Source organism: Lissotriton vulgaris, chromosome 5, assembly GCF_964263255.1.
Source record: "Lissotriton vulgaris chromosome 5, aLisVul1.2, whole genome shotgun sequence".
Lineage (NCBI taxonomy): Eukaryota > Metazoa > Chordata > Amphibia > Caudata > Salamandridae > Lissotriton > Lissotriton vulgaris.
The window spans coordinates 1,240,957,489-1,240,985,267 of record NC_141693.1 but is presented as its reverse complement, the minus strand read 5'-3'; the positions used below and the strand labels follow the sequence as shown (position 1 = coordinate 1,240,985,267).

General features: G+C 42.4%; 1 protein-coding gene across 1 annotated transcript in view; it reads right to left on the bottom strand.

Annotated features, from left to right (window-relative positions):
- PPFIA4 (PPFI scaffold protein A4) overlaps positions 1 to 27,779 on the bottom strand; it is a 2,319,747-nt gene that overhangs the window by 925,853 nt on the left and 1,366,115 nt on the right. Inside the window, exon 21 of the mRNA XM_086923084.1 lies at positions 9,187 to 9,249. Coding sequence (XP_086779210.1) covers positions 9,187 to 9,249 — 63 coding nt within the window. The remainder of the gene's footprint in view (positions 1 to 9,186; positions 9,250 to 27,779) is intronic.

The following is a 27,779-nucleotide window of genomic DNA, read 5'->3' as shown; positions in this document are numbered from 1 at the left end:
AGAAAAAACCTTCAATATGTACAAGAATAATTACAATGATACAGGTGTTCAGACTGATCATGGAAAACGGGATAATGCAGTTGTCAAGGGACAGAACAGGATCTTTTTATTAGTCTTTAGTGCGAGATCGCAAAAAGTATCGAGTTTTCCCAGAACGTGTCTGCTCGTCAAACAAAGGATCCGTTGAAGAGACAGCGTCCTGTTGATCAGTCGAATGTTCTGGTCTTGAGTCTTTTGATGACAAATGTTCAACAGTGTCTTTCTGCTGCACTGAGGATTCTCCGACAGGTTGTGTGTCGCTGAAAGGAACAAACGCCGGCAATCCTTCGGTTTCAGTTGATGCAATGCCTCTCCTCACCCACGAGTCTGCCGGTAATGGAATAGGGACTTTCTTCGTATGGGTGGCGTGCACCCAGTTTTTCCGCCCCTCAAGACGAACAGCAGTTCTCGTGGCAAGGAGGACCTGATAGGGTCCGGTGAACCTGGGCTCCAAGTTCTTCTTCCGAGAAAAATTTCTGGTAACCACCCAGTCTCCAGGCTGGAGCTGGTGGCCTGGACCCTCAGTCTGCGTCGGCAGTGCTTCGCAAACCTGTTGGTGAATTAACCTCAGTTTAGCAGTCAAGTCATGTAAATAGTCGATCAACATTGGATACTCAAGATCACAGAACACAGCCGGTCTAGGGACCCCCCAAACATTTGCAGGACGACCGAACACTATTTCATAGGGACTGAGCCCTACTCGGGAGTGTACGGTTGCCCTTGTTGATAGTAAAGCTAAGGGTAAAGCGTCAGGCCACGAAAGACCAGTCGTAGCCTGAATCTTCGCTAATTTTAGTTTAAGGGTGCCATTATACCCTTCAACCAAACCAGCTGACTGGGGATGATTGGCGCTGTGGAATGTTTGATTAATTCCAAGGCCTTTGCACACACTCTTCATCACACTCCCCACAAACTCGCTTCCGTTATCAGACCATACAACCCGAGGCATTCCGTACCGAGGAAAGTATTCCTTCAGTAGGATTTTTGCCGTTGACAAAGCGGTGTTGTCCTTGAGAGGATAGGCTTCAATCCATCGGGAGAACGCGCAAACCACAACCAAAACGTATTTCAAGTTATTGCATCTCTCCATATGGATGAAGTCTAATTGAATCACCTCAAAGGGACACGAAGGGGGAGCAAAACTACCAGGAGGAGTTGGGGTTCCCTTACCAGGATTGTACAACATACATACCATACAGTTCTTAACCAATCGTTCAGCGCATTTCATGATACCATCATTCTTCCACACAGGAGATAACAACTTGCAAATACCTTTCACGCTAATATGTGCTAACCCATGTGCCATTGTCACAACAGCCAGCACATACGCATCTGGCAACATCCATCTTTTCTGCTCCGACAAATCAATCCAACAACCATTCGCATCCAACTTTCCCGTACTTTCATTCCACTTCTTCTTTTCAGTCTCAGTGGCCTCATTTTGTATCGCCTTCACACTCTCAATAGTGTCTTCACACATACTCGACTCTGTAGGCCACCTAACTGAACTCGTCACATACATTCGAGTGCTAAGGTTCCGGGCAGTCTCCTTAGCAGTCTCATCCGCAAACGCATTACCACGACCAACATCATCCGTCACCTTACGATGTGCATTACATTTAACAATCGCTACCTGCTTAGGCAACGTAAGTGCATCCAAAAGATCATTCACAAGCTGGCCATGCTGAATCTTCGTACCATGCGATGTCAGAAAACCTCTCTCTCTCCACAATCGTCCAAAGCTATGAGCGACGCCAAATGCATACTGACTGTCAGTATACACATTCACACGTTTATCTTTTGCTAACACACACGCTCTAGTTAAGGCAATCAGCTCCCGCAGCCTGGGCAGAATTCTGATTCAATCTCGCAGCTTCCACAACAGTACTCAAAGTTACAACAGCATACGCAGTGGTCACATCACCATTCGGCAATTTAAAACACGAACCATCTACATACAGTGTTCCATCTGGATCTTCTAAAGGAGTGTTTTTAAGGTCCACTCGACCTTTTGTTTCCTCCTCTGTTCGCAAATAGCAGTCGTGGGCTGCTATTTCATCTGACTCTGTACTAATGGGTAACAAAGTCGCCGGATTCAGAACATTGCAACGTTTTATCTGAATATGACTTGCCAGAAGCGTCAACTCATATCCGGACAACCTCGCACTTGTCAAGTGCTGAGTTTTCGTACGATTTAAGAGAGTGTCGACTGCATGCGGAACCATCACCGTAAGCATATTATCCATGACCAATCCTGCTGATTGTCGGATGGACACCGCAGCTGCCGCTGTTGCTCTCAGACAACTCGGCAATGCTCTAGCTACCGGGTCCAAGGTCGAGGAAAAATATGCACATGGACGTTGCTTACCACCAAAAGGTTGCGTTAAGACACTCAAAGCACAACCTTCCCTCTCGTGAACATATAACGTGAATGGCTTACTGTAGTCAGGAGTACCTAACACAGGAGCCGAACACAATGAGTCACGCAGTTCAGAAAAACTTTTCTGACATTCTTCCGTCCATGGTAAAGGAGTAGAAACATCCTTGCACGTAAGAGCCACCAATGGTTTCGCTAGCAATGAAAAATTTGGAATCCATTGCCTGCAGTACGACGTGATACCTAGAAAGGCACGCACATCTCTTTGTGTTGCTGGCACAGTCATTCGCGCAATTGCTGCAATTCTTTCTGGGGTCAACCGCCTTCCCTCCTTTGACAATAAGTGACCTAGATAGGTTACTTCTTGACAACAATATTGGAGTTTAGAAGGTGACACCTTGTGATGTAAGTCGCAGAGATGTTGAAGCAACGACACCGTAGCAATTTTGCAAATGTCCTGAGTATCCGCAGCCACCAATAAGTCATCAACATATTGTATTAAGGCCGCACCAGCCGGCAACGTAAACGCATCCAGTTGACCCTTCAAGGCTTGGCTGTAAATCGATGGACTCTCACAGTAGCCTTGAGGAGCGCGTTTAAACCGGAAGCTGCGTCCACCAAGAGAGAAACCGAAAAGGTCTCTGCTCTCTTCTGCAATCGGGATGCTGAAGAACGCATTCTTCAGGTCGATCACCGAAAACCAAGACGCAGATGCTGGAATCAGAGTCAGTAGCGCCGTGATGTCAGGCACAACAGGGAACTGAGGAATCACAATTTTATTAACCTCCCGTAAATCGATAACAAAACGATAAACAGGTGGTTTTGAAGGATCAGTACGTTTTAAAATAGGCAGTACAGGGCTGTTGCACACGTTTCCCCGAGTCTCTTCAATAACGTCTTTGTCGATCAAATCATAGATGATCGCCAACAGTGCTCGTTCACCATCAAGAGAAATACGATACTGGGGAATACGTGGCAATCGCACATTGGATTTCAACTGAACAACATAAGGGGAGATGTCAAGCAGGCCCACATCATTGGGACCTGTTGCCCACAAAGATGCAGGAAGGGAACTCAATTCCGGTGGAAGCTTATCAAGAGACAAGTACATGGGAGAGACAACCTTCTCTCCCAACGTAAGCTTTACACCCGCAGGAGAACAATATAGAGTTGCATACAAACGTTTTAGCAAATCCAGACCCAAGAGATTTTCACCACAACCAGTAGTCAAAATCAACGGTGCTTCAAGCTCACGTGGCCCAATGGTAAGAGGCAAAGGGCGTGAAACTGGATTGCTAACGGGGGCGCCAGAAAATCCAACGGAAACATTTGTTAAGCCAGACAAAGGTGCGCCAGGGAGTTTCGAATGCATAATGGAACTTTTCGCTGCACCAGTGTCCAACAGAAAAGGCTCAACGACGCCCGATGTAGCAACTGCGACGTAAGGCCCTCTCTGATCAACCGGAACTGATACCACTCCCTCTCCTTGTCTACGGCTGTCCTAGTAATTACTGTCGTCAGTTCCCTGATCGACGTAATAATCATCTACATTGTACTGCGCAGATCGTCCTTGCGAAGATCCACGTTGATCAAAACAGTTATTAGAATTCGATTGGTTATCTGAACAATCATTTTGAACACCGCGACCCCTACCGCGTGATGTCTGTTGAGAACCACCACGACCTCCTCTAGATAAATTACCACTATTACGGTCGTTCAAAACAGGACAATTGAATTTTATATGACCCTCCTGTCTACAATAGGCACACTGATTGTACCCTAAAGAGGATCTTTGGGAAGAGGAGTCATTTCTAGATTGTGGTCGATTAGATTGCGACTGCGATCTATTTTGTTGTGAAGCATTCTGATTCGAACGTGGAGGATACGCTTGCTGTAACAACACTTTAGTTTTAAGATCTTTCGTCTTTTTATCAGCGCGGTCATTCTCTTCTTTCTCTCTATTCTCATAATATTGTGCTGTGGCCAATATCTGAGCTGAGGTAGAAACAGCCCATGCACTTTCTGAATTCTTCAATTTATTGCTCAAATCGGGCAATAAGTTAGAGACAAATTTATCCACAAACAACCGTTGGCCACCCTCAGTACCCATATCCTGACCACTATGGTCGATGAATGCCTCCTCGAATCTCGTAAAAAAGTCGGAGACACTCTCGTCCTTCTTCTGTTTACAAGCCGACAATTTGTCCCAATTTACCCTCATAGCTGGCATAAGAGTTTTCATTAGCGTAATTATTCGTTGAGGAAGAGCAGCAATCAACTGCTCGGGTTTAGCACCACCAGTTTGTCGACCATCTGCCACTACAATGGCAGCCCAATCACCTTTAGTTCATTCGGATGATTTTCCTGACGGATTTTAGCCCATACTGGTTGCGGTACGACATTGCCGAACAGCATATCAATATCAGCAAGGTTCATTATCATAGCATCTACGAGCTGCGATAATTCCTTGTAATACCCTGTAGGATTTTTGCGAGGGTCAGGCAAAGATTGCTTCACCTGTAACACTTCTGATCGTTTCCATGGGAGATGTATCCACACTCTCTGGAAATAGGGTAGAATAATGGGGTTAGCATTAGGATCGCCTGGCATCCACACTGGTGGAACTTCCCGCATGGGAAACTGACCAGACGCATCTAACTGCCTCTCGACGTCCTCAACAAACAGAGCTTGAGGTATAGGAGTGGGACGAAAAGATAGCAACCGCTCAACAGCACGTCGAACGTTAGTATCCACTATCAGTCCATTCGAGAACTGGAGCTGTAGATCAGACAAAGCGGACAGCACCTCGTCAGGTGCATCGGCAGATATCTGATCACGAAGGACCTTACACATTTCTTCGAACACGTATCTTTGGGTTGGTATATTGAATTGACAAAACGTATCGAGTACAACACGTGGTGGATTTCTAAGAGGATGTGTCATCCAACCCATCGCCATATTATATAGCGAAGCGCGTTCCCTATTACCGGGAAGCTGACTACGTCTCTGAGGACCATCTGAACCAGCGGACCCAAGAACAGGTCCGAGAGAATGAAAGAAGTTAGCCGCCACAGGAGAAGTACGACTACGAACAGAGGGAGAAGTATAGGACACAGGACTGACAAGGGAAGAGGTAGAAACAGAGGCAACAACAGGAGTTAACAAAACAGGAGCAGTAGCGGGAGTAGGAGTATGTGGAAGTGGAGGAGCAGTAGGGATAGCAACAGACAAAGGAGCAGGAACAGTCGGAAGAACGGGTGCAGGTTGAGGAACAGGCTGAGGAATAGGTGGAAGAATAGGTACAGGGGGAACCACAGGAGCTGCGGTACCCTGTACATATGGAGGTGGTGACTTCAGAAGATAAGACATTAAAGGATCCTCAACTGGTTCTTCCTTTTTATCCGACTCCGTAGGCAAAGCAGGATAGCATTTATCTATGGACATACGCTGTAGCCTATCGAACACTTCCTTTTCCTTATCCTCCTTATCACGCTGAAACTGCTCTGCTTTCTTTACAATGGTAGCAACACCATCTCTCTGATTTCGTTTAGTCTGTCTGATTTCTTTCTGTCGGGCTTCTTTACGCCACAACCGAAAGGCATCAAACATGGCCGGCCTTGACTTTTTCGCAAATAATTTAGCCTCTAGATTATCTAAGATTGGAGTCTCGAAACTACCATGAGGTGGCCAACTAAGGACACCATCCTTCTTAGTATACCGAATCCAGTAATCATTAAAAGTAATCAGGCCCAATCCGTGCTTACTATACAGTTCATAAGTGGGAGTTCCAACCGGAGGTATCGGACACGAGTCCTCCAGTCGGGAATCCGTACCACAACGTCTGAAACAACTAAACAAAGTACTACGACCAGGCATCTTGCACACTAGCCGAGTTTCACAAACTTCAAGGGTTACGGGATTTACCAAGTCCCAGCAAAGAGCGAAAACCCTCGGTTTTTGGCGTCTGCAGTCGTCAAATATCACAACAAAGTACCAAGAACCACAAATGCAATGGAACCATGCAACAACTGAGAACCACAACCAAGAACACTGGGAGCGACCCACAAATACTTAACTCAAAGATCAATGGCGTCACCAGGAAGGCCCGTCAATCGTCTCGCTATAACAAGGTCTACGCCAGGCGCCAAAACAGGTCTACAGTCAGGGCAGCAGTCCGTCGCAGCCGTCAGGAGGCGGGAATCTTCGCGGGAAAAGTCTTCGGGCCACTTATTTCGACAACAGGATCGATGAAGCGGTGTGCACCTTCCCTCAGAGATTTCACACGAAGTTCCTCACGATCGTCGGGCTTGGACCGGTACCACTGATGCAGCCCCACGTTGGGCGCCAACTGAAGGACTGGGTTATTTAAGACCCAGCGGTGTCAGGGAACAACACCTGAAACCTTCGTGGGTAACCTGCTCCGGCGTACAAGTGACAGAGACACGGGACACTTCCTTCGGCGTCAAAGATTCGAGCTTTATTTACTGCAGGGAACACAGAAATCACGGCAAGTACAACATGTGCTACTTGTGGAGACTGCTTCAAATTGGCTCTGTGGATCGCTCCTTTTATACACAATCTACCCATAGGTTTACATGGTACACAAAGGTTTATGGCTTGGTTCCCATAGTTATCCCCCAGAGGGGTCGTTTCGGTCACTTTGATACACACAAGGTCCGGAACTTAAGTGCGGAAACATTTGGCAGTTCCCAACTGTATAAACCCATCTTCCCACCATTAGTACATTCCAATCGGCAGTAAAACAGATCGAAGAAGGAACAAGGACAGGTGTGGAGGAAGATGGAGACAGTGGGGAATTGGAAAGGGTGTAAAAAGGGAGGTATCGGGAAACGCGAGCTACAGGCATCAAAAGGGACGTGCCTAATGAGATGCACGGCTGAGACAATAGACCGGCACGGCAAGATGGGCCTCGAGCGGGGTCATCTGCCTTACAGTATCATCCCCCTCGTCATAAAGACATTTTCAAAGGACATGTGGCTTCCGCAAGTATCTTGGGAGTCCCAGGGTCGCGAAGCGGACAACGTCCGTTCGCTGGCTACTTGAGGGCAAGATGACAAAATGGATGCCGTATCTAAGATGGAACCCGTGGGTACAGATAGAATAACCCACATAACAGACGAACGGTTTAGGTTAGCGCAACGAAACTACACACACCCACTAAACTCGTCATTTGCGGTTCATAGATACCAGACTCGACCATATTCGTGCGAGTCGAAAACATCACTTACAATTGTCACGGAACCTCACTACGCATATGATAGATACCCTGTAAATCCTGCAGGTGTATGTTTTGGGCCCTTTGAGATACCCAAGATGTTAATACTGCTGAAAGACTTTGCATATTACTTGACCACGGAGGAGGAACTCCTATGATAAAGAACTTTATAGGCAAGAATTCCCCAAAATGCACTGAACAAGTTTGATGGGTCCGCTCTCACTACTATCATTCCCACTTTGAGAATGTCCAGAACCCTACCAAAGTGGTGGTTCTCTACAATCACTTCTGCTCACTAACCCCAGTAATTATGCTATTAAAAATCTGTTCTATGTCTTCTCCTATTTCTTTGGGCTCCTCTATACCTACACTTACCAAAAAGGCTTTCCACTCCCTTCTTACCACGCTTGTGCAAGGTTTTGTTAGTAGCAGGCTACGTCCCCAAACACTGAAAAAAGCAGAAATTATTTCTGTGCTGAAGAAACCCTCTGCAGAAACCACAGAGCCAAATACTGCCCCACCTCTACTCTCCTCTTCCCAGCAAATTTAACTGATTAAATTGTGAACCAATAACTTTTGTTATGTTGAATTTCAATACATCCTGTCAACATTTCAAACAAGTTTCGATCCTTATCATAGTATGGAAACAGCCTGAATTACCTCAACCAAAGATATCCATCAAATAAAAGATGCTGATGGTTCGAAACTCCCTATTTTAGTGGATCTTTTGGCAGCCTTTGACACAGTAGATCATTTCACTCTCATCCACAGTCTCAAGCACACTGGCATGAAAGATTTAGTAAGGAATTGACTTTTGAACATTCTTACTGGGTGCCCCAGGCAGTCACCAAGCCTCCCTTTTAATGATCCCAAAAATCTGTCTCATGCGGGGTTCCTCAAGGATCACCTCATATCCCCACTTTTTTAAATATTTATATGGCCCGCCTTGCTTTCCTCATTCAATTTTCTATTGGCGATTTTATGCCTATGCTGATGACGTGCAAACAGTGTACACCTCAGAAGTGACCTTCATTCCATCAACCTCTGTTCAAGGACAGCATGAGATCAGATGCCATATGGATGAATGCCAACATTCTGCATCTTAATACTGCCAAACAGAAATCCACGTTTTTGGCTACAGCTTCCCCTCGTCCTCTTCTTAGAGAGCAGAGAACCTTGAACTTCTCCTCTCTCCGCTGATGGGGTTCACAATTTAGGAGACATTTTTGTCACCAAATTTTCTTTCGCTGTATACATTAAAAAACCTACCAGCACGTTTTCTGCTGGCGCCTTTCCTGTCCGGACACATATTGGGTTGTCCAGTCCACCATTCAAACAAAGGAAAATCCATCTTTTTACAGTCTAATTCCCACTTGTTTAAGGTTGCCTCCACTCAGCGTCAGGACGTCGTATTGATTCGTATCAAGGCACTCTCCAAATTATTAATTCAAATCAATGTTGCTTTAAAGTATTTCCATTCTAAGTTTATAACAAAGTGCAAGGATACACAAAATACAAATAACTTTGCACTGACTGTTTTTGTGGAAGTCGCCAAGTTCTCCATTTCTTCATGTGTCACCCAGACATTTCCAGACGACTGGGGAAAAAAGGCAGAAAATTAAGGTCAGAGTTGAAACAGAGTACAATAGTGAGCAAACCCAATACAAATGATCCAAACACAACCAAGCTAGCTATTTACCTCAGGCTACTTCAATTAAAAAGGTACAATGTAATTACAGGCTGTAAGAAAAAAGATGCATGTCCTCTTATGTCAGGAGTTTTCATGGTTTTGGAAAATGACTCCCAGGGGATTGCCTATTTCGAAGCAGAGGTAGCCCATTTTTGGCTAGATTGCATTTTTTAATGATATTCTTATCCCTTCATGTAATTGTTAAAGAACAGTTTAGTATTATTTTTGATCCACCAATTCGATGGGATTCTTAACTTTGCCTAAGTACATAGGGTTGCAGGGTCAGGATTGTCTAATTAACGTATCCCGCAAAGCTGCATAATAAGGTGGAGTATTTCTTCTGTTATTCTAATTGTGTGAGGTTCCGTTAGGATTGGCTGTGCTCTCTGTACATATCAATGGGGTTTTAGATGTACCTAGGCATGATAGAATTACTTCATTCTTGTATTGGCTTCTAAGATTTTTGCCGGAGGAGATTTAGGGCATCTTTAGGAGAAAACTAGTAGGGGTTTGCGGAGCTCACAAAAGTTTAAATCTGCAAAATTCCAGTGTTCCAAAAAAACTCAAGAACATTCCGCAGAGATTCACCAACAGTGAAAAATATGCACGTTATTGCCATGCTCGCACTGCAATTTATTGCTTGTTGCGCATGCAGCACTAAAAATGTAATGTAAACGGTACCTTGCGGTGTGCAAGAGTGCATGGCTATTTGAGTTGATTTTGCCACCACACGAGCTAAAAAAGTACTACTACTCAAGAAGCAGACTTCTTACCACGGCTTCTCATGTCTGCCTGCGTTAAAAAATCACACCTGGAGATGCCAAATCTCACTCATGCTCACCAGCTCCTAATTCTGGAGTCTCACAGGAAAAAAAGTCCACCATGTGGCGGCTGGGGGACTTTGGCCAGAATTCCGCATTACAAGAGTAATGTGGAGTCACCAAATTTTGACAATTCAGTGGGCAGAATGAAGTATTATACCCACCGCTAAGAACTAGTATGACAAAAATAAAGGAAAACCTGGTGGGGAACTATAAGAATTATTGTATCCAATATATGTTGTGAAATTCATTTAGGTAAGATTTATCTTTCATTCAAAGAATGTACAAATGCATTTGAAAAAGTGTCATAAAAATAATGAAGTTGTTGAAAATACTTCTAGAATAAATGTAATGTTAATAATTGTTCTGCCAAAGTTCAGTTTGTCACCTCCACTTTATAGCTGCTCAATATTTGTATTATAAAAAGTAATGTGATATTTATTATGCCCAATTTGTATCACTAGTTTAGTTTTTGGACTATATGGAAATGTTAATAAACTTTCACATTTTGCTGAATCGTCTGAATAAATTTGTCTCAGCACTTTCTAGAAATTAGAGTGTTTACAACTACTGTGGCCATGCTGAGTTCATGTTGACACTGCTGGGTAAAGAAGTTTTTTTTTCTTGGTGATGGTTGGTGGTAATGGCAATAGTCCATTAGACTTTTAAGCCTTTATTTATTTTATACTTTTTAGCCAGTGCATTTAGTGGGAATAACATTTAGAAAGCGCTCAAGATTCACATGTAGCCAGAATGAAAAAAGAGCTTTATAGAGATGGCATTTGGAGTATGTGCCGTTTGCCTTCCAATATCAATCCAGGTGGTCAGCAAATTTACATTTGAGTCTCAATTATAAGGGCAGACAGGTGAAATGATTGCTGGGAAAGTGCGATTGTGAAAAAGGGTAGTTGAACTTTTTTGTATGCCCCAAAGTAACCAATTTGTGAGAAGTTACTGAATTTACGTACTTAATTGATTTGATCCAATAATTTACCCCTATTGAAGGCAAAAGACATATGTAGTATAGGGCGATCATAGCCTAATAGATTATAATGAGTACTATAAATCCGGGCACCCTGGCACACGTCCATGCTGTGTTGCATAAAAATGATCAGGCAAATATCACAAAATGGAATTAGAACAACGGATCCAAGAGACTCATTTCATTAACACATATATATCCCGTCAAAGAAAACCTGTATGTGACACTCTTGCTATTATGAATTCAAAAACTGAGACATTTCAAATTGTGAACCAATTGTATCTTTGTTTACCCATATAGTTTAGTGTAACAATCACCAATAATGAAGACAGCTGAGAGCTAAAAATGAAAGTGAACTGAACTGTACAATGTGATACAAGTATATTCATTCAGAGTCATACCCTGTTTCAACATGATTATAAGTCCACATCTGAAAATTGTTCCTTAATGAAAATTAGTATTTTAAAGGGGTAAACCGAAGATGGTATCAACGATTCAATCTAAACAATCAGTTTAATGGGTCATATCAGGGCAAGAATGCCATATTTCACATAAACCTCAATCATGTGGTCAATGCCTTCTCATGTAATGGTGGCCATAGTTTTAGGCCAAACAGATGGGCCAACCCAGAAAGTAATAGCCCAAAATTGCTGTGGTGACATGCAGGAATAATTTTCCAGGTCTTCACTGTGTGGGATCCGAACCAAAGTAATCACCTGTACATAAATATTTACTTGCCCCAATATTTTACCAAATTAATTTGGTTCTAGTGTCTTTATTTGATCTAGCGGTTAGAGACTGCACTTTTCATCAGAGAAACACAAGTTAGCAGAGTTAAACACAATAAAATAAAGGCAGAATACAGAACTGAATTCAAGATTAAAAATAATGCAAAACCTATATTTACTACAGAATAGTTGAATTGTGGTATAGATGAAAATACAATGAAATGCCATGATATTCCAATACAGAAGTGCAGATAAATGCTAAATCGTAAAACTTGAAAATCCCTAGTGGACAAGTTGCCTACCTTCAGTAACGCCTTATCTGGTAGAGACATGATCTAGCTGCAGATTCCTCACCTTTGAATTTCTCAGACGCCAGACTGAATCCGGAAGATTGTGCCTCTAGAAATACCCCTATGCGCTGGTAGGTGGCGTTTGTCGGCTCCATGCAACATTGTTGGCATCATCAGCGCTGTTGTGCGTTCCGCGTTAGCTATATAAGCACCACCTCAGCGCAGTAACGTCAGTTACTTTTCACAACTTTCCACACCAGAAGCGCAGAGCCATGAAGTGCACTGACTGGTGTGTTTCCGAACAACTAGGGTCCTGAAAGGGATAAGCTCTGCTCTTAGAAACCTGTCCTCAGTGCAGGGAGGATGGGTGGGTTGGTGAGTAATCTGCGACCAGATCATGTCTGTGCCAGAAAGGGCGTTACTGAAGGTAAGTAATGTGTCCATCTGGTAGAGACATCTAGCTGCAGATTCCTTACCTTTGACTGGATACCCTAGCAATACCATCTGTGTCAGTGGCTTTTCAACATCCTTCACATACTGCAAATGTCCTGCTCCGCCAAACTCTAAGTAAGGCCCTAAATATATTTATTAGAATGTCCTCCAAAAAAACTGGACTCCTACACTTATTCTTGTGCATTTTCTTAAAAGAGTAAAAATAACAATATCTATAATCATTACAATAACACTACTAACAAAAAATAGTAATATTAAATATTTTTTATTATTATACGGTTGGTACTACTATTTATACTTTTCTTAATATTATTGTTGTTTATATTATTTGTGACATGTTCTTATTTCACGTTATATTTTTCTTTTATTAGCGTCATTTATATGTGTTAGTCGTGTTTCGTCATTCACATGCCATTCATTTTCCTTGTTTTCCATTCTTCTACCACCTTATTAATCGTATCCTATAGATCTTTCTCTACTGCTCTGGAGCCATGTCCCTCTGCTCCCTGATGCAGCTGCTGCAGTCACCGGTAAGTAGCCTGCAGGTCCCAAGGCAAACGCCAGTAGCTCAAACTCGGTCACATAAAGTGAGTCATATTGTTGACTGACAGCACACCTGCTACTCGGGATTACTGGCACGAGACTGTGGCTTCAGTGGCTTAAAACAGGTCATTCATGATAACTTATACAGAGTTATTTATTTATCAATGTATCAACGTTTCTTAATTATTTAAGAAACTCGGACAATGTGTGTAACGGCGCGTCCAACGCTTATAAACCTCGAGCGTACAACACCTGCTAATAGCAGCTCGTTCTCTGCAGGCTTACACAATGCCAAATCTGCATGCCTTACTGGACCTCCTGTACGCCTAATATCACTGGCTTGTTCCTCCGAAGCAGGATGCATAACTGTCACTTACCTAGTAAATACGTCCCGTACTGCAAATAGTTTTTTTTGTTGCAGTTTTATTTAGCGCGAACTTTCACCGAAGGTATCAGAGCGCTTTACATGAGCACCAGTTGCATTAGAGAAGGACATATTCATTTCTAGACACTCGGAGATTAAGTGATTTGCTCAGAATCACAGGATGTTTGAGCGTCCCTGCCAAGATTCGAACCCTGGTCCCCAGTTTTAAAGTCCGCCTCACTGATGGTTAAGCCACATACTGCATAGCGTGACACGTCAAATGAAGTGAATCGCATCTTTAGACAGAGTCTATTGGGGGACACATGTTAATTTAAGTAAACGCATGATGCTCAACAAAAGTGTAGGGTAGCTAAGAGGAGGTTAGGGCATATCTGAGGACCTGGCGAACTCTGCAATTTTTTTTTATTTTTTATATGGAATCAGTTTTGGAAAACCCCTGCTTCTGGAGACCCATTCCAACTAAGGTTTTGAGAGTGAGCAACCCAAACTACCCTTGAGGGCTTGGGTAAATATAAACGAACAGGTAGACGATGCCTTCAAGGGAATTTATTTCAAATCGGTATTCGGATTAATTAAAATCAATTGTAAGGACAAATCAATGGTCCCAAGGTTGAATTTATCACAAGGTAAAAAGGCAAAAGTATATACAAATATGAAAACAGGCCCACAGCAATATCCGTACTACATCAATATATAACACTGTAGGTCCTGCTAACACCTTTCCTTTTTTATAAAAATTGTAAATTAATTATTGGTAGGAAAAGGCGATGGTCGGCGTTTCGGTCTCTTATGTATCCATCTGCGAGACCATCTTCAGGACTGTGTTCTTTATATTTGTAATGCCCTGAGATGTGATGCTTTATCTTAGCCTGTAGATTCACTTGATCCCGGATAATGAGGGACAAACACTTCTTCCTCAATAAGGATGTGATGCGGGTTACGCAAAGTGTCAGAAAAAGTTATGAGTAGGGAGCTACCCTTTCTGTCAGGAAAAGGACTGGGTCAACAGTTATACAAAAACAGGGTGCCTTTACCTGATTGTAATGCCTTACACGGTGTGCCTTTCCCCCTGGGGGTGGGCACCTCTATGTATACCAGATTGTGCAGTGTTATTTAGGTTACCAAATTTACAACATAAACTAACAACCCTTTAGTATCAAGAGGGACCATACATGAAACAAAGACTTATTTAAAAGTTTTCATACATTTATTCAAAAAAAAATTCTTTAAAAAGTCATAGTACTACAAGTTGTTGCATTAAAAACCATTACACAATATATAGTCACTTTATACAAACAATATTAATACCACATTTCATAAAACATTCTTGGGTTTGTTTAAAAGAATTTTTGCCAAAAAACCATATTTGTACAAAGATAATGAAACACAAATTATAGGAACAAACTGTCGACGCGGCGTTTCGGTGCCTCTTAAATTCTTGCACCTTCTTCAGGACTCGTTCCCTGATTGGTCACATCTACAAAGACATATATCATAATACATTTCATTAGGTCCCATCTATTAGCATCAATTACATTTACTTGTTACATCATTAGTTGAACCTAGTATTTGGTAACCTATACATTCTCTTCTGCACAGCACAATTCGAGATCTACTACACCTCTATTGTTATGTTTTTCCATTTTTATAGGTTAATTACTTCCTGGGCTACATGGTAGTATGGAGATGTTACCTTACAGCTAAATTACTTGGCTGACTCAATTTTCATTTGCTGTATTGGACAGTCCTGTTACATACTCTTGTCACAGATTTTTTAATTGTATCTGCATGATTCTTGCTACTGAGTCCCATTGTTACGGCACCGGGGCCTGGGTTAAAATTCTTTTCCCTTAACTCTATGGGTCCCACCGTATCTGTTACTCAACTTACCCAGGTAGTATTCCCTGGATCTTTTTGAATCTTATGGGTTCGTTTAGCGTCTGCCCATGTTTTTCGTTCCCTTCATTTATATGGGATTTCTTTACAGGCAATATTCTTGATCTTTCCTCAGAGTCTATGGAATTTAACCACTTCAGTACTGTAATGTAAAGGAAAAGCATATATATATATTTGCTTTTTACTTTGACTAGCAGTCTGTTTTTTAAAAAAAAAAACTAATCCCTCTTAAGGCCATTTATTGGGAGGTAGGTCTGTCTGCTCCTCACCGGTTTTGTTTTCCACTTGTATTTTGGTTGTCAGGAGGACGCCTCTGGGAGCTCCCTTATTTTTGTGTGTTGGATACTTCTCTCCCCTGCTCCGTCTAGGGATGGGATAATCTTTGTTAGTGTTTCTCTATTACCACTACCCTTAAGTAAATGAGTCCCATTTATCTTACAGTTCTTACCTCAATAGATGTTTGGAGTTACTTTTAGTTTACTTCACTCTTGGGGATGTTGAACTTTAAGTTGAAGCCTTTTAACTTGGCTTGTTCTTCTGAGAAAGAATAAATATTCAGGCTATATCATAATTGTCTGTTTATTTTAAAAAAAAAACCTACTTTCCCTATCAGCGCGATCATCACCCTGTCTCTACTTACTTTGTAGCGGGAGCTGAACTGCGTGGCGTCCTCCTTGCCTCTTGAGTCTTCTCGATCTAATGAGACTTCCTTCTGTTTGGTATTTATACCATCAGAGATTGGCTCATTATCTGTCTCATTAGTTACACCTGGTTGTTATTTGCCGGTGCACTGGTTTGGTGACCCTAATGTGGCCGCCATCTTTTAATGGGTTTTAAACCTTATTCTTTATTGGCATTGTTATGCTAAGCTTATTTGTATATGGTCTCCCTATACTTATTGTCTCATACTGATGAGTGTACACCTTATTTATCTTATTTACGGGGCTCTGCTGGGTTATTTTGCCGTGTTCGCTGTAGAATGTGTGTATTATTTTTATATATTTTCGTACCGTGTTTTTTTTTTTTTCTTTTTTCTTTTTTACACTGTGTCTTCGCTTTTCTTTTCTGTAATTAAGCGAGTACACCTATTTCATGTTTTATATCGGACTGGGTTTAAGACCCGATTGGATTTTACGCGTTCGTTTCGCGGTCGCCATCTTGGAACGGGGGATCTTTTGTTGTTACCCACCTCGCTTTATAGTTCCGTATTAGGGTCCCTGGCTATTCCTAAATCTTTTGAATGCTATTATTTGTGTCTCACGTTATTTATAATACAGCAATTGCCTATTTCGAACACCGAATTTGCCTGTTTCACGTTTCGTATCCCCTGGTCATCCTCACCATCTTGGATTGGGGACGCGAAGCCCCTATCAGTTAGTTCTGTTATAATGGTCCTCATTAATTAAAATATCATTTTATGTTGTTATGACATAGAGTTTAGGTTACTGACCCTATTATTTGTTTCTTACTGCAAGGGATAGTTATTCCAATGGCTGAATGTATATTGGCACTGGTGTTTGTACTGGTTCTGTAAGATTTATCCATTTATCCATTTATCAGATCCCTGCATATTACGCAATTCTCGTGTTAGCTGCTATTGTCTGGACTTTAGTATGAACACTTAGTTATGCTACAGTATTCTTTCCCATTCCTCTTTGTTATTTAGACCTATTTTGTGGGAATTGAATTTGGACATGTAATATTGTTCTCTTTGTTTGCGTTTTCTAGTTAAGTCTCCTCCTCTCTTGTTTATACTGACTTGTTCTATAACACACCACCGTACATCCTCCACTGTGTGACCCATTTCTATCCAGTGGGCCACCAGGGGTGCTGTTAGCTTCTTGGTTCGGATGGCTGACTTATGTTCCGTTATTCTTGTCCTGATCTCTCTTTGGGTTTCTCCTATGTACGCTTTGCCACAAGGGCAATTGATCAAATATATGACATTATTAGTCCTGCAGTTGAATAATTCTTTGTATGTGTGTGTTGTTTTACCCAGGACTATATTTGGACCTGGTATTATTGAGGGGCAATTTTTGCAGTTACCACAGGCATAGTTGCCTGTTGGTGTTGACCCATCTAGGGTTCTGATCGAATTCCTTTTCATTTTGTTGGGATATGTTTTAACTAGACAATTTCTAATTGTGCGGTTTCTCCTAAAGGCAAAAATTGGTTTGGGGATTGGCATTTCGCCTGGGTCATTTAACAACTTCCAATTGCTATTAATGCAGTTCTTTAGTTTATTAGATACACATGAAAAATTTGTCACAAATACAATAGGTTTTGTTTCATTGCTTGTTCTAGTTTTTGGTTCAAATAGACTTTCTCTATTGTAATATTTTGCCCGTTTGTAGGCTTGTTTTATCATTTTCTTTGGGTAACCTCTGTCGGCAAACTTTTTCTTTAGGGCATTCGCATGTGTATCATACTCCTTCATGGTAGTGCAGTTACGCCGGACCCTTAAAAATTGACCGAACGGTATGTTATTTTTTTGGGTAGCCGGGTGGTGACTATTGAAGTGGAGCATTGTATTGCGGTCCGTCGGTTTTGTGAAGAGTTCCACTCCTAAGACCCCCTCCACATTTTTTATTTTAATATCTAGGAAGTCACACTCCTCGTTGCTGTACGTGGAAGTGAAATTTAGGTTTTCATCCCCCAAATTAAGCCAGGTGATGAATTGTGTTAATTCCTCTCTGTCTCCTTGCCAGATGAAGAAAATATCATCTATAAATCTAGACCATTTTTGGATGTTTTCAAAGAATGGCGCCATGGGGTTAAAAATATGTTTTGTCTCAAAGTCCGCTACGTATAAACACGCTAGACTGGGAGCACAGGTGGCTCCCATGCTGGTCCCTTTCGTTTGTTTGTACATATTTTCTTTAAATAGAAAGATGTTATTTTTAAGGATGAGTTCTAAACAGTCTAATATGAATATAGAGTGCTCTGATAGGTCTTCCTCCCCATTTAGCAGTAACTTTTTGATTACTTTAATGGTGTCATTTTGGGGGATATTTGTATAGAGCGCTTCTATATCAAGCGTCACCATCCATTCGGTGCTGGGGTTGAATGTTGTTCCTTCTACTTTTTTAATCATTTCTGTCGTGTCCTTTATGTATGCTGGTTGTATTGTAACCAACGGTTGGATGAATTTATCCACATATTTACTTAGTGGTTCTGTAAGGGAATTCAGACTTGAGACAATTGGTCTCATGGGTGGGTTGTTGATGTCCTTGTGTACTTTTGGTAACCCGTAGATCGCTGGGATTGTTGGGCTTTCATTGTTGAGGAAATTAAATTCCTCCTGATTGATTACACCGTCTTCTCTGGCTAATACGAGTAGGCTTTTTATCCGTTTTCCTAGGTTCTGCCATTCTGTCATATTAGATTTTGTGTAGTGGTTTGGATTATCTAAGAGGTAGTGCATCCTCTTATCATAGTCCGTTGTCTCTAGTACCACTATACTGCCCCCCTTGTCTCCGGGTTTGATAGTAATACTATCATCTTTTTCCAGGTTATTTAATGCCTTTTTCTCTTCCAGGCTTAGATTGTTTTTTATCCACAACCTCTGGTTCAGTATTTCTTCAAGTCCTCTTGTTATAACCCTTTCAAAGGTGTCTACATTTTTGTTAACCATGGAACTCAGTGGGGTCCATAACGACTTTGGGCGTAGGCCAGATTTGTTGTCTGTAGGCATTCTTTCTTTGCCTTCAAAATATTTTTGTAATCTAATTTTTCTTATCAACTGTTGTAAGTCCCTTTCTAAGGTAAATCTGTCTGGTGGTCCTGCTATGGCATAGCCCAGTCCTTTTTCTAATAGACTAATTTCTTCCTTGGTCATGTCCCTATTTGCTAAATTTATTATTGGGGCTTTTGTATCATGTTCTAATCCCATGTCTTTTGACTTCTCGTTCTCATGTAGGGACGTTGTTGGCCCTGGTTGGTCTGATAATTGCCTCTCCCTCTCCCCCGTCCTCTCGGGGTTGGGTTTTGATTTTGATTTCCCTTGCGCCTGTCTAAAAAATCTAGACTGTCTTTTGTTTGTTTATTAGGTCGGTCTCCTTCTGTGTCAGTCTGGTTCCCTGTTGCTGTCTCATTCTCTGAGTCACTACTTGTGTACGATGTGTCAGAGAATGTTACCCCTCGTCTGGGGCCCTGGCGTTTGTTAGTTTGCCAGTTGCCTTTATTAGACCGATCTTCCCTGGGCCTATCAAAATAATCTTTTTGTATGTAGGGATATACTAGCTCCTGTTTATACTGATTTAAATCTTTCTTAAATTTATTACTTTTCTTGTTGATCAAGTAATCCTTATATCCGTCAAGATCTCGTTGGATCTCTTCCAGTTTTTGTTTTGCGTCCTCTACTGAGGTGTTATCTTTTAATCTCTTTTCCATCTCGTCTAATTCTATTTTCTCTATGATCAGGGTGGCTTGTGCAGTTTCTATAATTAGCAGGAGCCAGTCCCTGCTGCACCTATTGGCTATGAAGGTCCAAGTTTCTAAAAATTTTCCGTTTTTTATAAAAAGGCTTGGTTCATTCTTAACCTATAATATATATATATTTGCTATTTACTTTGACTAGCAGTCTGTTTTTTTTTAAAAAAAACTAATCCCTCTTAAGGCCATTTATTGGGAGGTAGGTCTGTCTGCTCCTCACCGGTTTTGTTTTCCACTTGTATTTTGGTTGTCAGGAGGACGCCTCTGGGAGCTCCCTTATTTTTGTGTGTTGGATACTTCTCTCCCCTGCTCCGTCTAGGGATGGGATAATCTTTGTTAGTGTTTCTCTATTACCACTACCCTTAAGTAAATGAGTCCCATTTATCTTACAGTTCTTACCTCAATAGATGTTTGGAGTTACTTTTAGTTTACTTCACTCTTGGGGATGTTGAACTTTAAGTTGAAGCCTTTTAACTTGGCTTGTTCTTCTGAGAAAGAATAAATATTCAGGCTATATCATAATTGTCTGTTTATTTTTAAAAAAAAACCTACTTTCCCTATCAGCGCGATCATCACCCTGTCTCTACTTACTTTGTAGCGGGAGCTGAACTGCGTGGCGTCCTCCTTGCCTCTTGAGTCTTCTCGATCTAATGAGACTTCCTTCTGTTTGGTATTTATACCATCAGGGATTGGCTCATTATCTGTCTCATTAGTTACACCTGGTTGTTATTTGCCGGTGCACTGGTTTGGTGACCCTAATGTGGCCGCCATCTTTTAATGGGTTTTAAACCTTATTCTTTATTGGCATTGTTATGCTAAGCTTATTTGTATATGGTCTCCCTATACTTATTTTCTCATACTGATGAGTGTACACCTTATTTATCTTATTTACGGGGCTCTGCTGGGTTATTTTGCCGTGTTCGCTGTAGAATGTGTGTATTATTTTTATATATTTTCGTACCGTGTTTTTTTTATTTTATTTTTTCTTTTTTACACTGTGTCTTCGCTTTTCTTTTCTGTAATTAAGCGAGTACACCTATTTCATGTTTTATATCGGACTGGGTTTAAGACCCGATTGGATTTTACGCGTTCGTTTCGCGGTCGCCATCTTGGAACGGGGGATCTTTTGTTGTTACCCACCTCGCTTTATAGTTCCGTATTAGGGTCCCTGGCTATTCCTAAATCTTTTGAATGCTATTATTTGTGTCTCACGTTATTTATATTACAGCAATTGCCTATTTCGAACACCGAATTTGCCTGTTTCACGTTTCGTATCCCCTGGTCATCCTCACCATCTTGGATTGGGGACGCGAAGCCCCTATCAGTTAGTTCTGTTATAATGGTCCTCATTAATTAAAATATCATTTTATGTTGTTATGACATAGAGTTTAGGTTACTGACCCTATTATTTGTTTCTTACTGCAAGGGATAGTTATTCCAATGGCTGAATGTATATTGGCACTGGTGTTTGTACTGGTTCTGTAAGATTTATCCATTTATCCATTTATCAGATCCCTGCATATTACGCAATTCTCGTGTTAGCTGCTATTGTCTGGACTTTAGTATGAACACTTAGTTATGCTACAGTATTCTTTCCCATTCCTCTTTGTTATTTAGACCTATTTTGTGGGAATTGAATTTGGACATGTAATATTGTTCTCTTTGTTTGCGTTTTCTAGTTAAGTCTCCTCCTCTCTTGTTTATACTGACTTGTTCTATAACACACCACCGTACATCCTCCACTGTGTGACCCATTTCTATCCAGTGGGCCACCAGGGGTGCTGTTAGCTTCTTGGTTCGGATGGCTGACTTATGTTCCGTTATTCTTGTCCTGATCTCTCTTTGGGTTTCTCCTATGTACGCTTTGCCACAAGGGCAATTGATCAAATATATGACATTATTAGTCCTGCAGTTGAATAATTCTTTGTATGTGTGTGTTGTTTTACCCAGGACTATATTTGGACCTGGTATTATTGAGGGGCAATTTTTGCAGTTACCACAGGCATAGTTGCCTGTTGGTGTTGACCCATCTAGGGTTCTGATCGAATTCCTTTTCATTTTGTTGGGATATGTTTTAACTAGACAATTTCTAATTGTGCGGTTTCTCCTAAAGGCAAAAATTGGTTTGGGGATTGGCATTTCGCCTGGGTCATTTAACAACTTCCAATTGCTATTAATGCAGTTCTTTAGTTTATTAGATACACATGAAAAATTTGTCACAAATACAATAGGTTTTGTTTCATTGCTTGTTCTAGTTTTTGGTTCAAATAGACTTTCTCTATTGTAATATTTTGCCCGTTTGTAGGCTTGTTTTATCATTTTCTTTGGGTAACCTCTGTCGGCAAACTTTTTCTTTAGGGCATTCGCATGTGTATCATACTCCTTCATGGTAGTGCAGTTACGCCGGACCCTTAAAAATTGACCGAACGGTATGTTATTTTTTTGGGTAGCCGGGTGGTGACTATTGAAGTGGAGCATTGTATTGCGGTCCGTCGGTTTTGTGAAGAGTTCCACTCCTAAGACCCCCTCCACATTTTTTATTTTAATATCTAGGAAGTCACACTCCTCGTTGCTGTACGTGGAAGTGAAATTTAGGTTTTCATCCCCCAAATTAAGCCAGGTGATGAATTGTGTTAATTCCTCTCTGTCTCCTTGCCAGATGAAGAAAATATCATCTATAAATCTAGACCATTTTTGGATGTTTTCAAAGAATGGCGCCATGGGGTTAAAAATATGTTTTGTCTCAAAGTCCGCTACGTATAAACACGCTAGACTGGGAGCACAGGTGGCTCCCATGCTGGTCCCTTTCGTTTGTTTGTACATATTTTCTTTAAATAGAAAGATGTTATTTTTAAGGATGAGTTCTAAACAGTCTAATATGAATATAGAGTGCTCTGATAGGTCTTCCTCCCCATTTAGCAGTAACTTTTTGATTACTTTAATGGTGTCATTTTGGGGGATATTTGTATAGAGCGCTTCTATATCAAGCGTCACCATCCATTCGGTGCTGGGGTTGAATGTTGTTCCTTCTACTTTTTAAATCATTTCTGTCGTGTCCTTTATGTATGCTGGTTGTATTGTAACCAACGGTTGGATGAATTTATCCACATATTTACTTAGTGGTTCTGTAAGGGAATTCAGACTTGAGACAATTGGTCTCATGGGTGGGTTGTTGATGTCCTTGTGTACTTTTGGTAACCCGTAGATCGCTGGGATTGTTGGGCTTTCATTGTTGAGGAAATTAAATTCCTCCTGATTGATTACACCGTCTTCTCTGGCTAATACGAGTAGGCTTTTTATCCGTTTTCCTAGGTTCTGCCATTCTGTCATATTAGATCGAGTCCTGAAGAAGGTGCAAGAATTTAAGAGGCACCGAAACGCCGCGTCGACAGTTTGTTCCTATAATTTGTGTTTCATTATCTTTGTACAAATATGGTTTTTTGGCAAAAATTCTTTTAAACAAACCCAAGAATGTTTTATGAAATGTGGTATTAATATTGTTTGTATAAAGTGACTATATATTGTGTAATGGTTTTTAAGGCAACAACTTGTAGTACTATGACTTTTTAAAGAAATTTTTTTTGAATAAATGTATGAAAACTTTTAAATAAGTCTTTGTTTCATGTATGGTCCCTCTTGATACTAAAGGGTTGTTAGTTTATGTTGTAAATTTGGTAACCTAAATAACACTGCACAATCTGGTATACATAGAGGTGCCCACCCCCAGGGGGAAAGGCACACCGTGTAAGGCATTACAATTAGGAAAAGGTTACGCAAAGTGGCCAGAGGATAAAATGCGTCTCTGCCTACATGAACATTGAGTGCAGATAAATTACGATCTAAATGTGGTCTCAATAATCGTAGTTTTTTCAAAAACCAGCGTGGCGGCTACCAGTCGGTGTGGCAGAAACCCGCGTAGCGGCTACAAGTCGGTAAAACCACTCGTGCAGCTGGGAGGCTAATTTGTTTTTAGGTTTCGCCTGGGGCACGGAGCTTTAGCTCCGCCCCCAGGAGAAACCTTTAGTTTTCAGTATGGGGGACTTGAATCCTCCCCTTCTTCCATTGGCTAGCTCCATAAATGGAGGCTAGCCATTGGAAGCCGGATCTGTCCATCAAGGCCGGACCAGATTCATGGGCGTTCCCGAGATTTTTTCCCTCTCCACCCTTTTTGCCTCGTCATCGGGCGGTGGGCGGCGTTTCGTTTTTTTTTTTTTAGGTGTTTGTTGTAAGCGCTGGGAGCGCTCCATTTTCACTTATAGCGCTTTCCATCTGCCCTAGCGCTGGGAGTGCCGTATTGCTGACCTAGTGCCTGGGAGCCCACCCGGCATTTGCCGCCAGATCGCATCCGAGCGAGTGCCTTCCTCGCGGCATATTTAAATTAGGGAGGGAGCCCACCCCTCGTGTGCCTCTAATTCACTGCTGCAGCCCAGGAGTTTGTTCAAGTCCCCGCCGGGCCGCCGCGCTGCCTGTGACGACCCGGAAGCGGTTGGGCAGCCGGCCAATCCCAGCGCGGCCCCAACCGGAAGTCCCGCCCCATCGCGGCGAGAGAGAGAAACTACTGCCCGAGGAGCCACGAAGGCTCCTGATTGAGTCCCGGTCCCGAGATGGGGGACCGGGTGAAAAGCGGCCGGGCGCAAGGGGAAGGCTACCGCCGCCCGAGAGGCAGAACCGCTGCCGAGCACCGCCAGAACCGGTGAGTGTGTTGAGGGAGAGGAGGGGCGTCGGGGCACATTGTCGGTGCCCGCCCCTCCCCTCCAGAGCGAGTATCGTGCTGAGAGGCCCGTGAGGCCTCAATTGATTCCGAGTCCCCCGAGAGGGGCTCCGCCTACCTCCAGTGATGCTGAGTCCCCCGAGAGGGACTCCGCTTGCCCCCACCTTGTTCTGGAGCCCTGAGAGGCTCCAACGTTGGCTGCAGTTCCTGGAGAGCCCGAAAGGCTCAGTTAGGTTGGAGTCCAACCATCAGGGCAAAGCTATCCTGATTACAAAAAGAATTACACAAGCAGACTTCAGAAAGCATAGTCTTTCATCAAGGTGTAAACAGGTAATATGTTTAGACCATTTACACAAGTGTTATTCTACAGGTAACATAGTTCATAGACACGAAGGAGCTATCATGCATGTCTCTTTGTGTGACAGCATTTTTAAAAGTTCAGGCCTTAAACACCAAAAGCTATCCCTCAGGTGTGATATCTTTCAGTCTCAATTCTAGGTCCACAGTTATAACCTTGGTTACACCTGCTTTACAAGCTAGGTCGCTAGTATCGTAGTTGCAACTTCTAGATAGAGAAGATATATGTGTATTTGACTGCTCATATTAGGAACCTTTGGAAATCAAGGATTCTCAGAACTCTCCAGACAGCACTGATATCATTAAAACTGCTCCACTGTCCACCCCGAAGGATAAGTAAGCAGTGATGCTGAATAGACAAGCCATCATTCAGGACAGGTGTACTTAGCAACAGCATAAATTGGCCATGTATGGTAAATATAATTTTAATTGCGATCATGTAGAGCTTACTACTTCTGACCCGGTGTTGTAGCACTTTTTCAGCAAGTAGCATGCTACTCTGGAGCCCAAAAAAGGGTTAGTGGTATATTAGTATAGGGAAATATAAGTTGTTAATTCAAGGGGTGGACATGTGAGTCTGTTAGTCAGTACAAAAGCTAATGGCAATGTAAATGACAATGCCATTTATTTATCTGTTTTCAAAACCAACACATAAATACAAATGTTGTCATTTACAATGCCAATAGCTCTAACTTTTCCAAAGGCGAAACCATTGCATTGTAAATGCTTGTTTTGATTTGGGTGCAGTTAAGTTGCAGTCTCAATTTATGAATTGTCGAGATCGACATTGACAGCCGCCTTGCTTTGTTGCCACGACTTTCTTCATAAATTGAGACTGCAACTTAACTGCATTCAAGCCGCCTTGCTTTGTTGCCACGAGTTTCTTCGGAGATTCAATAATCATGTTCAATAATTTATTTTAAAATGCCAGAGGCACTGCCAGTAAAAAGGTCCTACCCCCTTCTCTTATCGATAGAGATGACTAACATTGATTAATGGCCATTCTTCACTATTTAAGTCAAATATGCATCATGCGGTTTACTACCAGAATGTTTTTTCAATCTGCACTTCTAGAAATCAAGTTACCCTCCTCCCCTTTTAAGAAAAGGCACTACCCCTTTATTTGCAGGTGGTGTAGACCTTTTGGCAAATGGCTTCCAATAGTTAATACATGTAATTGAAACATTCATTCTGGAGGTCAGCATTATGATTAAAAAGTGTCAATGATGTAGGTTGTAATTTTATCTTTGACATCACTTGTTAGGCTACGAGCAATGAACTAGGGGAGAGTTACGGGTGTATTGCTAGCCATAACTGGCAGATTTCCTGGGCTTTTCAACTGAAAATAAGAAACATAACTGCACTTTATTGTTTTTCCAGTGAATTTGTGAATTTTTTTATAAAAAAATATTAGACTCGAGATCAAATAGCATTCATTTAACAACTTTTGTCACAGAATTTTGGGTTTTATTAAACTTCAATGTTGAGATAGCGTACTGTGCATAGTCTTGCCTCATGCGCACTGGAGGTTGGCCATGCTTCACTCAGGCCCCCGTCCCACCGAGGGAACTGTACATGGCCCTCAGCCTTGAGCACCAGACTCTGGCCATTGTGCACAATGGGGGGAACTTTATGTCGTTGATAATTTCTCAGTAGTTTCTCGTCAACAGTTGTGGGTTTAGTGCATAGAGCCACTGTGTAAACCAGTAGGATTTGCACGTTTAGATTACTTTTAATCCTAAACGGTGGTGTTCTACCTGCCAGAATATGCTCCATGACATGATTTCTGACTACTTCTTCTGACAGCTGCCTCTTACAATAGAAACAGCATATCAGGGCTTGATTTGGCTCCTTATGTGTGTGAGTTGTAGTTTTCCAACAACACCCGCTCATCAGAACCCAGTCTCCCCCTCCTTCCCTCTCTTCCAGGAGGGACTCCTCCGTTGGAGTAGAGGATCATCACCCCACTTAAATGTCACCCAAACCCCTGAGATGAAAAATAAAATGGTATTCCATTACCATTTTATTTTTCATCATCCCGTCCTGAACCGAGCATCATGGCGGGGCCTGCTGAGTGACAGCAGGCAAGAGTGGTGGGCAGAGTGCTCCCTTTGCACTGTTCAAATTGTGCATGTCTCTTTAGCCAGCCGTCTTGGGACGGCCAGTCAGACATGCACAATTTAACCCCTTCACTGCGGTGGCAATTCCGACCCGGCGCTAGGGGGGAGGGCGGCCACGCGGCGCTCCCTTGCTCGTGACGGAACCGCTCCGTCACGAGCCTCGGGCACGCTGTGCTTGTGACGGAGCGGTTCTTTCACGGCGCCGCCCGCTCAATGGAACGTCCAGCGCAGGCACGGAATCCGCACCGCGCAGGCACGCCGAGCGGGCCGTGACGGAACCGCTCTGTCACCAGCACAGCGCGACGGAGGCTGGTGACGGAGCGGTTTCATCACCAGCATGGGAGGGGTTAAACCTCTCAACCCAGCAGTTGGGCTGAGAGTGAGTGCAGGCCTCCAGTGAGATGTGGAGAGGCAATTGAGGCCGCTCTCTCCAATCAGGGCGTTGCTCACATGCTGCATGTGAGCCGTGCCAGGATTGGGCAAGGGGGTTTGCTTGTGCTCGCACTCGAGAAAGAAGAAATCAGTATTGAAGGACATGTAAGTGAGTGGTTCTTTTTGTAATTTTATTTACCCCTAGGGCTTTAAGTGGGATGAAAAAACTGGGGGGGGGGGGTTGCTCAAAGGGGTGTGGCCAATGTAATTAAGGGCGTGGCTTGAAACACATAAACTAGAAATCTGTGCTTAGTATAGTGTGCCACCCAACTGGCATTTTGCTGT